General features: G+C 40.3%; 1 protein-coding gene across 2 annotated transcripts in view; it reads right to left on the bottom strand.

Annotated features, from left to right (window-relative positions):
- CPNE4 (copine 4) overlaps positions 1 to 16412 on the bottom strand; it is a 412001-nt gene that overhangs the window by 145687 nt on the left and 249902 nt on the right. For both annotated transcript variants that reach the window (XM_039837137.1, XM_039837136.1), the window contains one exon: positions 6293 to 6472. In XM_039837137.1, the coding sequence (XP_039693071.1) occupies positions 6293 to 6472 (180 nt within the window). The remainder of the gene's footprint in view (positions 1 to 6292; positions 6473 to 16412) is intronic.

A 16412-nucleotide genomic window follows, 5' to 3' on the forward strand; every position in this document is an offset into this window, starting at 1 on the left:
CAATAGCATCCCCATCACTTAGAAATACAAATACTGGGTCTCTTGCCAAATCTTCTGAATCAGAACTTCTGGGGCTGGGGCCCAGCACACTGTGTTTTAGCAAACCTCTAGGTGATTCTGATATAGTTTGAATTAGAGAAAAGCTGCTCTGAGGGAAGACAATGCATGATCCCTCTCTCATGAATAAGGTAAGAGCCTCAGCGGTTGACGATTTCTCAAGGGGTCACAGATTTCCCTGACCTACTTACGAGAACATAAGGCAGGATGTTCTTGGTTCTTTTAAGAGATGCCCTCTGAATTTGGGGGGAAGAAATACACTAAAGAAGAGCCACATGGCAATGGAAAGCAGAGGACTTTGCACAGTCACAACTGTCTTCCAAGCCATGGAGGAGAGAAAATGCCTACAAGGAACATGATGATGAAACTCAGGGGCAACCACTGAATTTGGATAATGGGTTTACCCTATATCATAATTTACACTAGTTAGTAACAAGCTGTTAGAGTAAATGGAAAATATCATGAAGGACTTAGGAGCCAAACTTAGCTGCATTCAAGTTCCAGCTCCATCTCTTATGAGCTATGTGACATCGCTGAATAAGTTACCTAGCTTTACTCAGTCTCAGTTTCCTCAAATGTGAATAGAGAGGGGCAGCTCCTACCTCCCTGGGATGTGGTGATTAAATAGGGTGTGGTATAGTGACCACCCAGCCCAGCAGCTGGTAAATAAAAGGGCCTAGAGAAAGTTAGCAGCTATATTTATTATTTTTATTATTCCTGAGTCATTGTCCACTGTATCGGTACATGGAAAAGGGGAAAATATTGAGACGAATGAAGCAGTTAATAAGCAGTGAAAGGAAATGAGGGCATCATATTAAACGTCAACTTGCTTATTCTGGATACCGAGGGACTATGTCTCTCACTGGCATGCCCTCCCTCTGCTGGGTGCAGCAAGTGAAGGGCTTAGCTCCTGGCCTCCTTTTGGCCAACAGAAATCCAAGGATGGTCTCCAAGCTCACCCAGAAGGAGTACACAGCCTTCCAAGCACCCTGCATCTCTGTGATTGGCCCCCCTCATCTATCTGCGAAGAACACACAGTTCTGCCTTGAGGGCTCTTGGAGGACGTGAACCTTCATTTGGCGTAATTGCTCAGTGCTAAGTCACTTGCTGTGCTTGTACCAACCTCACGGCCAATGCCAATTTCTAGCCTGCTGAGGGCTGCTATTTTCCTCTGCTAAAGGCCATGAGTCCTGCTGTTTCACATGGCAGAGTGAGAATGTGACAAACTCAGATGGACAGAGCAAGTACCTGTAGACGGCCTTGAGGAGACGGGCTCTGAATGTGTGACTGCCTGCACGGGTTCTGGGAAGTCATTTTACCTCTTCGGCTTCAGTTGTAGCAAGATAGGAATCGAAATTCCTGCCCCAAATTATCCAGAGATCTGATTTGAAACCATTTTTACTTAAAAATAGTCTAAGAAGAGTAACTATTAAACACACACACACACACACACACACACACACACACACACACACACACACACACACACACACTGAATCCTCTGACTAAATAAAGTTCTCAACAAGCTCGAGGTAAAATTATAAGTTCACTTTTACTAACTGCCCAGGACACGGGTGTTCTGTCATAATGTTTTTACTCTTTTTACTTCCACCTTCACTCCTGAAACAGTGTTGGTCCCTCTGAGTGTCAATTCTTCCCACCTTTTCCTTGATTCTTATCACTTTAATAACAGCCTCTATATCCTGAGTGCTCTCTGTGTCAGGAACTCTCCTTGATCCTCACAATATTTCTACTATTATCTCCACTTTGCAAATGAAACCGAGGCTTAAATAGCTGCAGGACTTTGCCTCTGGACATGTAATTGGAGAAAGCAGTGGAGCTGGGATTTGATGCCAGACCCTCGGGCTCCAAAGCCTGTACACTGAGCTTTGTGTACAGTGCCTCAGATGCAGCCTATGTCTAGGTCACGGTATCTTGCAGTTTAAAAGGTTGCTATGCCCTGGGAAAGGGGTTCTATGGAATATGCCTCAATCAGTTAGAACTCCATGTTGCAAGTGGCAAAAAGAATGAGTCTGTAGTGATTTAATTAATAATGGCTTCAGACAAGACTCTATCTAGCCTGCAAATAATATCACCCAATTTCTCTCCATTTCTCTGTTCCTCCCTTTCGAGATGCCAGTTTCTGTTCCTCCTTATCCACATATTATGTCGTTACCCTTCTTCTTCTTTCCCTGCAGCTCTATGTTCTCCCCTTTAAGGGTACCATTTCCAGACCCTTCTTTCTCAGAAGACTTCAGCTAATATGTATTTGTATCTTATTATCTTTGATTAGTTACACACCCTTCCCTGAACCAATCATTGTGGCCACAAAAATAGGATATTCTAATTGATTTAAGCCAATCAGCGTCTGCTCCTAAAGTGTGGGAAAGGTCAATCCCACCAATCACAAGGCTGATAATATAAGAGGGTGGTTGTCAAAGAATGTACAAGATACCCAGAGAGGCTGGCATGTCACATGGCTGAGGGCTACCCTGAACAAATCTGACTTGCTGCTCACGTGCGTCACCTAAGCCATGATGTTAGGTCTCAGAACAGGTGGCCTTCCACATTATCTTTTCATAAATCGCAAAAGAAGAAAGACCTCAGGATTAAGGATCAGAAGCTCCTGACTTCTGGTCTTGCTCTGTCAACACACTGAATCTTCCTGAGCCTCGGTTTTCTGAACTATAAAATGCAGATGATGACGCCTGTCCTCCCAGAATTGTCAAGAGGTTTAAATGAAATTATCATTATGGAAGCTCTTTCAAAAGTATCAAAATATATTTATAAAGCACTATTTACAATCTCAACTTCAGTGCTCATTTCTACATATTCCTGTAGAGATTAAGAAAATCAAGCCAGTGTATGCGTCAAATTTCCCTTTGCTCACCCCTCTCCAGACAGCCCAGTCATCTTTCAGGTCCTCGTATGTTCTACATCAGTCATGATGCTTTTAGCTCAAGGAATGGAAAATCCCATCCCGAAGGGCTTTAACAGTAGGACATTTTATTCTCTTATAGTGAGTCCACAGCTAGGGTCGGGTCTAGCTGCAGTATGACAGGCTTAAGCCTACACATCTTCTGGGTCTGACCTCCCTTAATGTTTGCTCTCATCCTCAGCCTTGCTGCAAGGTGGCTGCAGTGGTTCCAGGAATCACAGGCAGAGAGGAACTCTTTCTTCAGTTGTGTCTCTTTTTTTTAGGCTAGGAAACCTTTCCAAGAATAACTCTGATGTCTTATTTGCTATAACTGGTCACAAGCCCTCTCCTAAACCAATCTCTGGTGAAGGGAGAGGGGATTCATATAACTGGCTGAGATTACTCAGGATTGACTCTTGAGCTAGGGACAGGGTTATTTTCTACATAGTCACATGGTGGAAAATGATCTGATAGATAAAAGAGGGGAGAGATTGGCTATTGAGTAGGCAATGAACAACGTCTGTGTAGCAGATGCTGTCAGCTCCCTGCTCACATCTCAGGCACTATGACTAAAGTGCACATAACTGACTTATGACCACTTGCACCTGTATTTCTTGGCTTGCAAGCTTCTCCTGGTCTTTGGAGGTTGCTTTGCTGCCTATGAAATAAGCTAGAAGTGCTGGGAGACTAATGTTCCCACCCTGGGAACAGCCCTCAAAGACTAATGAGAGTAGATATATCCCCAAGTGTATAAATACCCCGCTTCCCTCATCCTTAGGGTGAGATAACTCTGTGGTGTTTGCTGTACACTGGCTTCCAGAATTTCCCCAGCAGAATTAAGCTCCAGTTACCCATAGTGGAGCTGGCTTGACGACACGCCCTCACAGTCTGCCTTCCTTCTCCTGTCATACGTTTTCACTCCCCTATGGTTTTCCCTTCACCTCCTTTGACTTCCTATATCAGAATCAGCTTCTTGGGAAACTCAAACGAAGATACTCTGTACCATAAGCCAAACTCCTTCCTGAATCCAGAGGCTTTGTACACAATTTTCCCATCTGCTTGGAGTGCGTTTCCTCTTTCTTCTCACCTGATGCACTCTCGCTGTCCCTTTGCATTCTGGTGTAAATGTCACTTCCCGTTGGAAGCCTTCTATGACCTCCTTTCCACTCGACACCATTCTCTTAGTATTTGCCCCTCTATTCTACAGTTCTACTTAACAATGATTATAACAGTTGTAATTTAATTAATTGTTTGTGTGATTATTTGCTTCTCCCTTTATCCGCAACTACACTGTAAGCTGCTTGAGGGCAGGGACGTTTCTGGCTCACCACTATATTGCTGGCATCTAGCACAATGCCTGGCACAAAGTAGAGGGTCAGGGATTTACTGGCTGCCAAAAAGATGAGGTTCATGAAAGATTAAAGATGTAATTCACTAGACAAAATGATCAAAACTTTAAATGAAAAAGATCTTTTATTCACATGACTCCTACGTGAATCTACATTTATTTCTTAGGATAGAATATAACTTTTATACATAAGGGATGCCCAGGGTCTAAGAGAGCATTTTGATGTGGCTCATTTATATCTATAAAAGATGCCATTTAATCATCTTTTAATTTTATTTATACATTACAGAATTCCACCTCAAATTCATGCATTTACTCACTCATTCATTCAATGCCTACTTATTAGGCTCTGTACCTGACAAGACCTTAGAACTATATCTCCCATCAACTCTTTCTAAAAGTCATGATAGAGATTATATTTATTAATACTATGTCAGATTCTCTGTCTGCCTCCCAGCAGCTGTACGTTCACATTGGGCTTTTGGCTTTCATTAAAGGAACATGGAACAATCCTACAGAATTAATCACTATATTTGCTAGAAAATGGTAATTGAGGGCACTGTTTATTTTGTCACTCAGGGCTCACATGGGAGAAATTTCTTTTAATGATAAGTGGCATGAGTCAGGGTAAAAACAAATATACAAACAAATGAACAAAAACCAAACGTACATGCATATGTGCCATCTCTTTGCCAGGCAGACCCTTTTACACTAGTTTCTAAATCAAACCCTTATCTCTGCATGGGGTTGATACAGATTTTGTGGAGTTTGAGGCTCATATAATTTAGAATCCTTCCCTGAGAATACAGTATAAAACCGCAAATAAAAATGTGACACAGAGCCCTGGAAGGGGTCCACATGAGAAAGGGTCTCTGAAGTTTAAGCCTCATTGGTTTCACAGTAATTTAGCATCTGACCTTCATTCAGTGAAACTGGTTTCCTCCGCCTCTTAATCCTGCCACTGTTGTTCTGATCTCTATGCCTTCTTTACATTGCTTTCTTACTTAAAAGGCTTTCCTCCTCCTTCTTCAATCTCTGGGCCATATTTTTTCAAAGTTTGGTTCCACAATGCCTTCTTTGATTCTACCTAGCAAAAAGCTCTCCCTTCCCTGAAGGCCCATGACACTATGTATAGAGTCCAGGATATCTTGTCTCACTATAGCTTAAGGAGTGTCATAAATTGCTCTATTTGAGATGCATAGAGTGTGCCCTCTCCAATTAGAGTGTCTAGTTCTTGGATATAGGGACTACTTCTTCATTTAGATCTCTCATTAGCACCTTCTAAAATTCTGAGTACAGCAGAAATGGTAGGAAAAGGGAAAGGGGTTATAGAAGCAAAATGATGGAGTTTGGAATGGGGCGAACCTGGTTCAAGTTCTAGCTCTTCCACTTTTTAGTGTGGTGCCTTAGGCTTAATCTTTTTGAGCTTGGATTTTTCACTGATAAATAGATATAATAATGATGTTTATTTCATATAATTGTTGCAAATATTAAGTAAAAGCATTTATTCATTCACCAAATATCTTTAGTCAAATAGCTCTCCTGAGCTATTTTTGGCGCTAGAAGCTTGGAATATATGTGAATGAGTAATATTCCCTGCATGAGGATTCTAATAGTTGAGTTAGGAGATGAAAATGTGTAATGTATCAGGATATGGCTGTAACATATCCACAACGAGAGTAAATGCTCAATAAATAGCTGTTAAATAAATGAAGGATTTCAGAAGAGAAAATGATTAATTTTGTAAAATAAGTAACTCTCTACATAATTACAGCATCATTCCTATGTAAATATAATATTAAATATACTGTATATGAGAATGCATGGGAAGTCATAAAGTGCTACATGTAAAAGAAAATAAAATCCACAGGAGAACGAAAGTAAGGGTCGAATGAGAGAAGCAAGAAAAAACAGGGAGAAAGAAAGGCCCTGAGAAGACAAGAGGGAGGGAAGGACATCTGTTGACCCACCTGGCCAAGTGTGCACTCCATGCCACCCAGGAAGTCAGCCTCCTTCAGCCCATTGTGGTTGCTGCTGATGTCATGGACTTCGAATCGCAGGCGCTGCACCTCTTCAAAGTAAAAGTCCACGGTAAACAGTTTTGAATACACTGGATTTATGCAGGTGCGAATCACTTCTGTTCTGTCAACCTGCAAGGAGAAAGAGAACCCACCAGAGATTAGGACTTTTTATTATTAAACTTTAAGCAAATTAATTTTATGGTGCTTCACCTTCTTCCAAATTGTAAATGCCCTTCATCAAGTCACCGGGGCAAGCAGTTCAAATGTCTTCAAGGATGCATCCTCAGAGAATTGGCTATGCATCAAGGTGGAAAATCTTATTATACAGGATAATCTGAGGCTTTGTATTTAAAGATTTATAGCATGTTGTATTGTTAGGTAAGAGGGTAACAAGATGGACTGATTATTAGTGGCTGCCTGGAGCCTCAGGATGAGAAGGAGTCTGAGGGTGCATCTGGGCTCAGGAAGGAAGAAATTGATAATAGATTGGTGATGTCTGATGGGTGCAGTAATGGTAAATGATCCTGTTGGTGCCCCATTTTAGCCAATTCTGCTCTAATGTGAGTTTCGTAACTCACAATTCCGAGCATAATGAGGTGGAAAAGACAGGAGAATGAATATGAAGATAACTGCCTTTGGTCTCAAGTATGTCTTTTATCGGGTTTATAATGTTTACTCAGTCATTTCAATTCTCTGAGCCTCAGTTTCCCCACCAACAAAATGAGGATTAGAGGATGAAAAGTCCTTTTCTGCTCTAACATTCCATGAGCGATGATTCCCCTTGCCTTCCATGATAATAACTCTCCATTTGCCCCCTTCTCTCAGATCCATATCTGGCACTCTCCACCCTACTGTGTGCCCCTGGAGGATGACCTCTTTGGATTGAATTTCCCGGGCTCCCTTACCCTCCAGGTTCTTGTTGGAGTCAGCCAAAGGAGGGACCTGGCAGGAAACCAGAGAGTGGGGGGACGGAGAGGTGCAGGCAGTGGCTCCATGGCTCTGCACACGTAGAGTCTGCTAGCTGACTCCCTTCCACAGAGCGAGCTTTTGCTGGAATCTGGTAGCACAGCACCCACTCTCCCTCTCTTCAGACCCTGGGGTGGTAACGGCTTCCTGCTGTTGCTATCCCTGATGTCTCAGATGCCTCACCATCCTTTGTGGGTTCCCTTATCCCTGCCCATGCCCCTGAAAAGAGTCCCTCAGTAAAGAGTTTGACCCTTTAGAGGAAAGTCTCTGGATATGCCATCTGTTTCTAGCTGATAACCTTACCACAAAGGTTATTTTCTTATAAGGCTGTCACATGTAAAAATACACAATGCCATTTACAAGGAACACCTTCTGCTATCCCGATGGGATGGACAATCTAGGTTGCAAAGAGAAGGAGAATATGGTTCTAGTTTTGTCCCTGTCCAACATATAGAAAATCAAATCCCGACCTACTGTTGATTAGCATTTTACAAAAGCTATTGTTCAGACCAACGTTTTTGACTACTCTGGCTTCCCTGAAGACTTGGCTCCTATTTGAGTTAAATTTTACATTTTTATATATAATGTTCCTTATGGGGGACAGGACTGAATATATCATTGGCCAATTGTATGGGTACAAGGACTTACTGCATGAGCATAATTTTTTTTCCAGTTGTTAAAAGATCATAGTTTTGAATAATAGTATAAAATCAGATGTCAGAAACTGGTAGTCTGCAAGTTCAGGCTGACTTGGAGGTGTTTTGTTTTTCCTACTTAAAAGAAAATTTCCTTTAATTTGCCAACATAAAAGAGGGGCTATTTCCATTGCCCACCTTTTGGGGGAAAAAAAAATGAGAATATCTGGCAAACTGAGACCACATTCACACATGGCAACAATTGATAACTGCCCAGCTCAGAATGGAACCTCATTCTCCATTTTCCAAGCTCTTTTCTCTGCCTGGTCCCTACAGGCATTTTTGCAACATCTGATCCAAATTTGTAGGATAATGAGCCATACAATAAGAGATTTAATTATCTTCATGTGGTGTCTTTTGATAGAGGATTTCAAAATAACTCCCAAGAAGTAACTTATAAGTGGATTTGACATCCTCATGACAGAGAAAATGAACTTTCTCTCCTTGTGAATACAGAATACAGTCCTAGGCAGGTTTAGATGATAGAAACAGGAGATAGAAATTCCATCCAATTCTAGACTTTGTTCTTCTGCTTTAACCAAATGGCACAAATAGCTGATGTGCACCAGTCCTGCTGCCTTTCTTCTCACTTCTTGATTTTCAGATGATGATTGATCCCATATACATATGAAGTTCATGTTGGCATTAAGATACACAGCTCAGATAGGCTATCCAAAGCAAGCTGCCAGTATGCGACACTGGATGACTTGTTTTGTTGAGGGAAATGACTGATTAGAAAGAAATTAAGCAATGTACATTTACATTACCAAGATAGGTAATTTCCAGAGATAATCTCAAGGCCAGGAAGAATCCTAACAGCACACAGGTGCTCAGGAAAAGAAGGAAAATGGTGATAGAAGACATGCTCTCAATACTAAATGCTTATTTGTAAGGTATTTCAAATCTTTCTGCATTCTCAGCCATTATGGGAGATGCATTATTTTTTCCAGAGACTAAAGCCAGGTTTAATCTGAGCCACAGAGCCTAGGGTAGCTCATGGTTCTCACTGAGAGGCATTAAGGTCAAGGTGATTGTTTCTAAAAGACTATCCTCTGACTGGTGCTACTGGCTGCATCAGAACCAATCAAACAACTTTATTTAAAACTCAAATTCCTATTCCCTACCCCCAGCAATTTTGACTCAGTAAGTATAAGGTGGAACTCAGAAATCTGTATTTTTAAGAGTGTCCCAGGTAATTCTGATGTAGAAATACCAGCGTAAGGGAAGTCAACAGGGTCTATCTCTTGCTCTTACGTGAAGATTTTTTGTCAGGTTTATTTTAATCTTGCTGGCCCTTTGTTACCCAGGCTGCAAAAACTGCTTATCTCCTCTCTTTCCTATTTGTCGTGACTGATATACTCATGTTGCTTTACAGTTTGCACAAAATGCTCACATCCATTTTTTAAAAGTTGATACTTATAACAATCATGTGATGTAATACATACTATTATATATGAGAAAAATCAAGGTCAAATATCAGCATAAAATAATAGATAATACAGTGGGCACCTGAACTCCTGCCTTCTGACCACAAAGCCTGGACTATTTTTCTTAATTTGAGCTTATATATGAGCATCCCTTGAAAGAAATGAAAAAATGCAGCTGGGTTATGGCATGATGGTGATAGAATCAAACACTGAATATTGCTTTTGATGAGACGCTCTTTTAAAAATTTCATCTAAAACATTTTTCTGTATAACACTAAAGTTTTATAATAGGTAATATTTATGGAAGGCCTGCTATGTCATAGATACTTTAAAAATATATTATTCATAAAAAAATTTAAAATAATAAAAAATTTAAAATAATTTAAAATAATGACTCCTTGTAATCTGTGAGGTCAACCAAGGGTTGTCTCACCTAAAAAAATAAAATAAAATAAAAAAATAAAAATATATTATTTGGGGATGGGGAGCACAGCATAGGGAATGATGTTAGCATTAATATAATGGCTAGGTAGAGAGCCAGAGAAGAAAAAGAGCAATTAGGGAGATCATTTTATAAACTACATAAACGTCTAACCAATGTACTATATACTCGAAACTAATAATAAAATAAAATTTAAGAAATACATTATTCAAGTATAATAGACATATAATAAACATCTATTTTAACTATGCAAATCAATAAGTTTTGACATACGTATATATGTGAAGCCATCATAATCAAGATAGTAAACATAACCATTACCCTCAGAAGTTTCCTCATGCACCTATGTAACTCCTTCCTATCATCTTTCCCTTACCCCCATTCTCAAGCAGTTATTTTGAAATTTATTCACTCTTATATGCACCAATGGTTCATCTATTTTATTGCTGAGTAATATTCCATTGATAGACATTTGGATTGTTTCCAATTTGGCTATTATACATAAAACTGAATGAATATTCATGTACAAGCATTTGTGTGGACATATATTTCTTCTTGGACAAATACTTAGGGGTAAAATCAGCATATGTTTAACTTTTTAAATTCTAAAACGTGTGTAGCGGTATCTCATTGTGGTTTTAACTCGAACTTTCCTAATAACTAACGATGTTGAGCATCTTTTCATATGCTTATTTGTTATCTGTATATATTTTTTTGTTAAGTGTCCATTCAAATCTGTTGACAGGCACTCTCTTTTAATCCTTATAACAATGTTATGAGGAAGGTACTATTATTATCCCCTTTAATGGGAAGTTAGACCTATAATTTTCCCAATTTCAGTTTGCAAAAGGTAGGATTTGAACCTAGGTAGTTAAACTCATGAATCTGTGTGTTTCACGTCTATGGTATATAGTCATGCAAATTTGAAGCTTTTGCACCTAAACCCTATTGCTCAAAGTAATGCACAAGCCCAACAACAGATGTAAAATGAGGAACTTATGGAGAAAGTCATTGGATGAGCTTGTGGTTGTGTCTCTAGTGATCTGGTTTGTCCACTAGGCATACTGGAGATACAATGGGGATCCTGAGCACTGCTCAAACCAAACCAAACCAGACTGAATTGTGTAGGGGACGAGGTCAGTATGTCATTAAGAAACAGTTCAAGACCATGCACAGAATGGCCATCTGCTCCCTTGGGCTGCCAAGAGCTAGAACTGCCACAGGCAAAGGTGAAGTCATTGGAAGGTGAGCAGTAAACAATGTGATGCTATTAGTGGGGAGAAGGTAAAAGCAGGGACCAAAATTGATGCCAGTTACTGAGCGGACTAAGGTTTTCTGTAGAACAAGCCCTTATCGCCAGGGTAACAGGAGCTGGTGAAGAATGACATCATGGGCCAGAGAGAGATATGAGGTCCCTCAGGGCAAGATAATAATTAGGTATCTTTCAAATTGATATTATTTAAATATCTATTTAGTGAGGGAGGAAGAAATTAATTTTCTCTGAATAAAGAATATAAAGCTTCTTTTTACATTCAAAAGTAAAGGACTTATTACAGACAATTTTTCAAACCATATAAGTTCCAAGAGAACATATTAAATCACAAAAAATTTATATAATAAAATAAAATCACTGAGTCACCAGAAACAGCATTATTCAATTTCAGGATTTCAGTTGTTTGTGGCTGCTGATTTCAAGTGACTGTCCTATAGCTGCAACAAACAAATTGTGAGTCTCAAAACCACTTAACAAAGATAGGTTGGTGCTAGTGAGATATGGCTTTTATTTTCAATTTAAGTGAATATTCTACTCTGATAGGACTACAACTCTTTAACACTTTGCCGGTTATATAAAGAGTCACATGTGGAAACAAATTTACTGGTGCCATTTTTGTGATATAGTCTACATGCCGAGGTTGCATCATTTCTGGCTGCCTGGCTGACTGATCTGCCACATGGATTAAGGGTCTGCTCATCAATTTCCAAAACTGAAAACATGCCTGATATTGGCAGCCTTTGCTTCTTCTTATCATGAAATCCTAGGCAGAAGCTGACCTTGCACCCTGACACATTCATCCAGCTTTGTGGTTCTCAATGGGGGCAATATTCACTTTTCCAGGGAGCATTTGTAAATGTGTAGGGGCATTTTGGGTTGTCACAATAATGGGGTGACATCACTGGATGCAAAATATTCTACATTGTGGAGGTTAGTCCTGGTTAACACAGAACTACACACCTCTTGCATCTAGTAGTGTTTCCAATTAGTGCAACTCAACTTCGACCCCAGCTGAACAAATAGAGAAACTTCTCCAAGCGCTTTCTGGTTCTCAAAACAATCCACGTGAATGGATTTATTAGCCAAGATGGGAATAAAGAGTGGGGTCTTCCAGAGAGAAACTCCAGAAGTCACCCCCAACTTAAAGCAATCACAAAAATTTGGGGGGAATAATACATTTCACAGAACTACCTTTTTAGAAAATCATTTTGACCTCTGCCCAGTAAATTATTTCACTTTTCCTTGAAATGGATGGCAAGTTGGGTGATAACCAATGGTGATGGTAACTTTTCTGCTCAGGCAATGGAAGGGGTGAGAGATAAAATGATACACCATTATTGTACACCTTCATACCTTCTCACAGATGGCACCTTACATATTGTCATCAGTCTTTCTTTATCTTCATCAGCTAAAAAACATACTTTTATTTCACAATTTAACATATTTAAAGTTGAGATGCATGCTATAATTGATGACATGCCATTATTTAATTGGAAATATTTTTTCCTTAACTGGTGATTCATAACATAGTATTTCATTTTACCAGTGATTTATCATTTTACAAATGATTCTATCAAATATATCATCCTCATTTTAAAGATGATAAAATAAAAAGCAATGGCAAATGCAAGGCTCAAGCCCAGTCTGTCTGACTCCAAAATATATGCTCTTTCTACCAAACCATTTGTTATGAGTTGAAAAATGTCAAAATTTGTATGTTGAGACCCTAATCCCCAGTACTACAGAATGTGAACTTATCTGGAAATAAGGTTGTTCTAGAAGTAATTTGTTAGTTAGGATGAGGTCAGACTACAGTATGGTGAACCCTGATCTGGTATGAATGGTGTCTTATAAAAGAGGAAATTTGGACATAGACACATACACAAGGAGATGCCATTTGAACATGAAGGAGGAGATTGGAGTGTTGATGTACTTGCAACCCAAGAAATCCAAAGATCACCAACGAAACACCAGAAACCAGGAGAGAGGCATGGGACAGATTCTTCCTAGTGCCCTCAGATGAAACAGACCTTGCCAACACCTTGATCTAAGACTTCTAGCCTCCCAAACTGTGAGACAATAAATTTCTGTTGTGTAAGCCATCCAGACTATGGTCCTTTGTTATGGCAGTCCTCATATACTAATATACCATTCTGCTTCTCTTGAGAAACATCCGGCCTAGCATCTCTCAGAGATTCATCTCTGTAAAGGCACTCTTCACCCACAACATAGTAAAACATTCACAAACTCTATATTAAACTGAATAAGTAATTCAGAATTACAAATGCCTCTCATTATCGATCCATTAAAACCTCCCTTCATCTTCTTGCTATACATTTAACCTGGCTCTCAAGTAACAGGGCCTCTTTTGCCTGCTGGGTTTTTTTTTTTTTTTTTTTTTATGGAGCCCTGGGGATGAACCTTCTGGAGAGCCTAGAACTAGACAGTCCTTTTACAACCTGACAGAGCCCTAGACTTCTGCCATTCAAAGTGGACAGTCGAGTTATATCACCTTGCCCAGGAGTGTGGCTCAGAAGTAAATGAAATAAGCATCGCCCTATAGGGCACCTTCAGAGAGGTTTCTCATGCCATGGGTCCTGCCTGGTCTCCCTCTTTCTTTATTCCTCTCTACAGCCCCTCTAGGCTGCTGGCTCCATTCACACAGAGCTTGAGCCAATCTGACTGGATCAGCATATTAGCAGGGGTCTTGAATGTCCTCCTCTGCTGACCATCTCTGTGTCTTCCACAGCTCTTCCTTTTCCCCAGTGTGAATGCCCAATTTGTGTGGCTCAGTATCCTGATTTCTGCTCCATGTCTCATTGCCATGAGCCCCAGCCAACTTAACTTGGGGGTTCTGTCACTCGACCAGTGCTATATGATGGAAATTTCCATGATGATGAAACTGTTTTATATCTGCACCCACCAAAATAGTAGCCACTAGCCAGATATGGCAATTGAGCACTTGAAGTGAGACTAGTGGGATTAAGAAACTGAATTTTAAATTCAGTAAGAGTAGAGCCCTCATGATGGGATTAGTGCCCTTATAAAGGAAACCCCAGAGAGCTCCCATGTCCCCTCAACTATGTGAGGACACAGTGAGAAGACACTGTCTGTGAACTAGGAAGAGGACTCTCACCAAACACCAAATCTGCTGGTTCCTTGATCTTGGACCACCCAGCCTTCAGAACTGTAAGAAATAAATTTCTATTACATCCTTTCTGTGGCATTCTGTTATATTAGCCTGAATGGACTAAGACATCAGGTGATTTAGTTCAAAAATCTACTCAGTACTTTAAAAATCTTAACCAATGCACAGTTAAGTTTAAGAACCAGTTATTTTACCAACTTCTATGGCTCGGATCCAAGGTTCATGGATATCAGAAAACAGAAAGATCTACTCTGAATGCCACAGTCCAACCCCTGGATCAGACTGTTTCTTAGTACATTTTTGTTTTCTTGGAAGCTGCCATTTTGACTGCTACTCATTTCGCTATAGGACTGGAAGACTGAATGAAATAACCACATTATGGGATGGTTTATTTTGGATGTCTAACCAACTCTATTACCTGGCATGCTCCCATTTGAGAAACAAGAGTTAGTGAATGTGTTGGTCATTCTCCTTTGCATCCCCAGATCTTTCTGTTCTGCTCTGTGTCCCAAGAGACTGGCCTACATGGATGGCTTCATTTTTTTTTTTTTTTTTTTTTTGCCAGTTTGCCTCCTTCAGCCAATGGGAGGCATCAGCAGGAGATCAGAAAGTGGGAAGAAAAAGAGTGTTTTTGATGTGTTTTTCTGGCCCCACTCTCTGACCTGTGTTGTGATTTTTAGCAGTGACTATATTCCTGCCCCTACAGACCCTCCTAGAAGCCCTTCCTGCAAGGCTCCAGCTCCCACTGCCCACTGGGTTCTAGTAACCTCACCACCTCTGCCTGCCTATCAAGCCCAGTGGTGGCCTCCTACTACCTCTAGTTCTAGAGCATCTTAGCCTCCTTTGCTGATTCCTTTAACTTTATTACATGTCTCTAAGTGGTCCCTTTATTAACATCTCTTTTTCGTCTGGCAACTTGACTGCTTCGGCAAGACTCTTAAAAATAGCCCAGGAGCCAACTATAATTGAAAAATAAAAAATAGTAAACATTTAAAAATATGGCCCAAGATACAGCAAAACCTAGAAGAGCCCTCTGAATCTGAAGGTCAGAAGAAATTGTGTCCAGTCTGGTAACTCACGATGAATGAATTATATGGTCTTTAAAGACTTTGAAAACTGGTAATATGTGTGGGGACTGATGTAGTAAGTTCCTTTTAGTCACAACATCCTATTCCCCAGCCATGTTCAATAATGGATCATAAGGAACATTTACTGAGTACTTAGTATGCACCAGGAATTGTTCTAACCACATCACATAAATTATTCCACTTAATCATCCTAACAAGCATATATTAACACTACAACTCTTATACATATGAGGAAACTTAGGATGAAAGAGGTTAACTTGCCCAAGGTCACCAGCTAGTCAGTGATGGAGCCCCTGGGATTTCCCTTAAACCTCTTTCCTGGAATGAGGCATCTCTCTTGAAGAGGACATATCTATTCAGGTACCCTCTGACCATACTGTCAGGTAGAGAGCCCTTTTCAACACTCAGAATTCCAAATGCTCTTTGAGAGGAAAATAATCTTTAACAGCCTCACTTGGGTGACAGACCCTGAAAAGTCTTTTCGGTGTGACTGCTGAGTGTCTAGCATGCCTTTCCCTGTCTTCAAACTTTCTCTTCCCCCTCTTTCTATATTTTACTCTTGAAGTTTCTCCCACTCCACTAGAGGCCCTATAGAATAGCTCTGGAAAAATCTGGATGCTCCAAGCTGAGAGGACATAAGAAGATTCTATGACATAAAGAGTGTTTTTCAGTCCTAAATCTACTGCTTTCTATCCCCCGGTACAGCTGTAAGATGGCACATAAATATCAAGCAATCAGAAACTGCCTCACAAAATTCACTCCTGCCTGCTAAAAGCAGGCAGAGCCTCTATGTGAGGATGGGAGTGGGAAGGTGTTGAATTGCAGGTCACTCCAAGTTGCAGCTACTGTCAGATCTTCCGTATACGAAGCTTGGAGGCTAATCCCACACAAGTGTAAAGCAATTTGCACTTCACTCAGATGTTGGTTATTAACAGGATGTTCCCACCACTTCATCTCTATTGCCCAGCTGCGGAGTCCTTGGGGGAAAGGTTGTTCAAGACTGGAAAGTCTTAGTTTTATTATTAATTGA

Source organism: Pteropus medius, unplaced genomic scaffold (assembly GCF_902729225.1).
Source record: "Pteropus medius unplaced genomic scaffold, Ma_sr-lr_union100, whole genome shotgun sequence".
NCBI classification, from domain to species: domain Eukaryota; kingdom Metazoa; phylum Chordata; class Mammalia; order Chiroptera; family Pteropodidae; genus Pteropus; species Pteropus medius.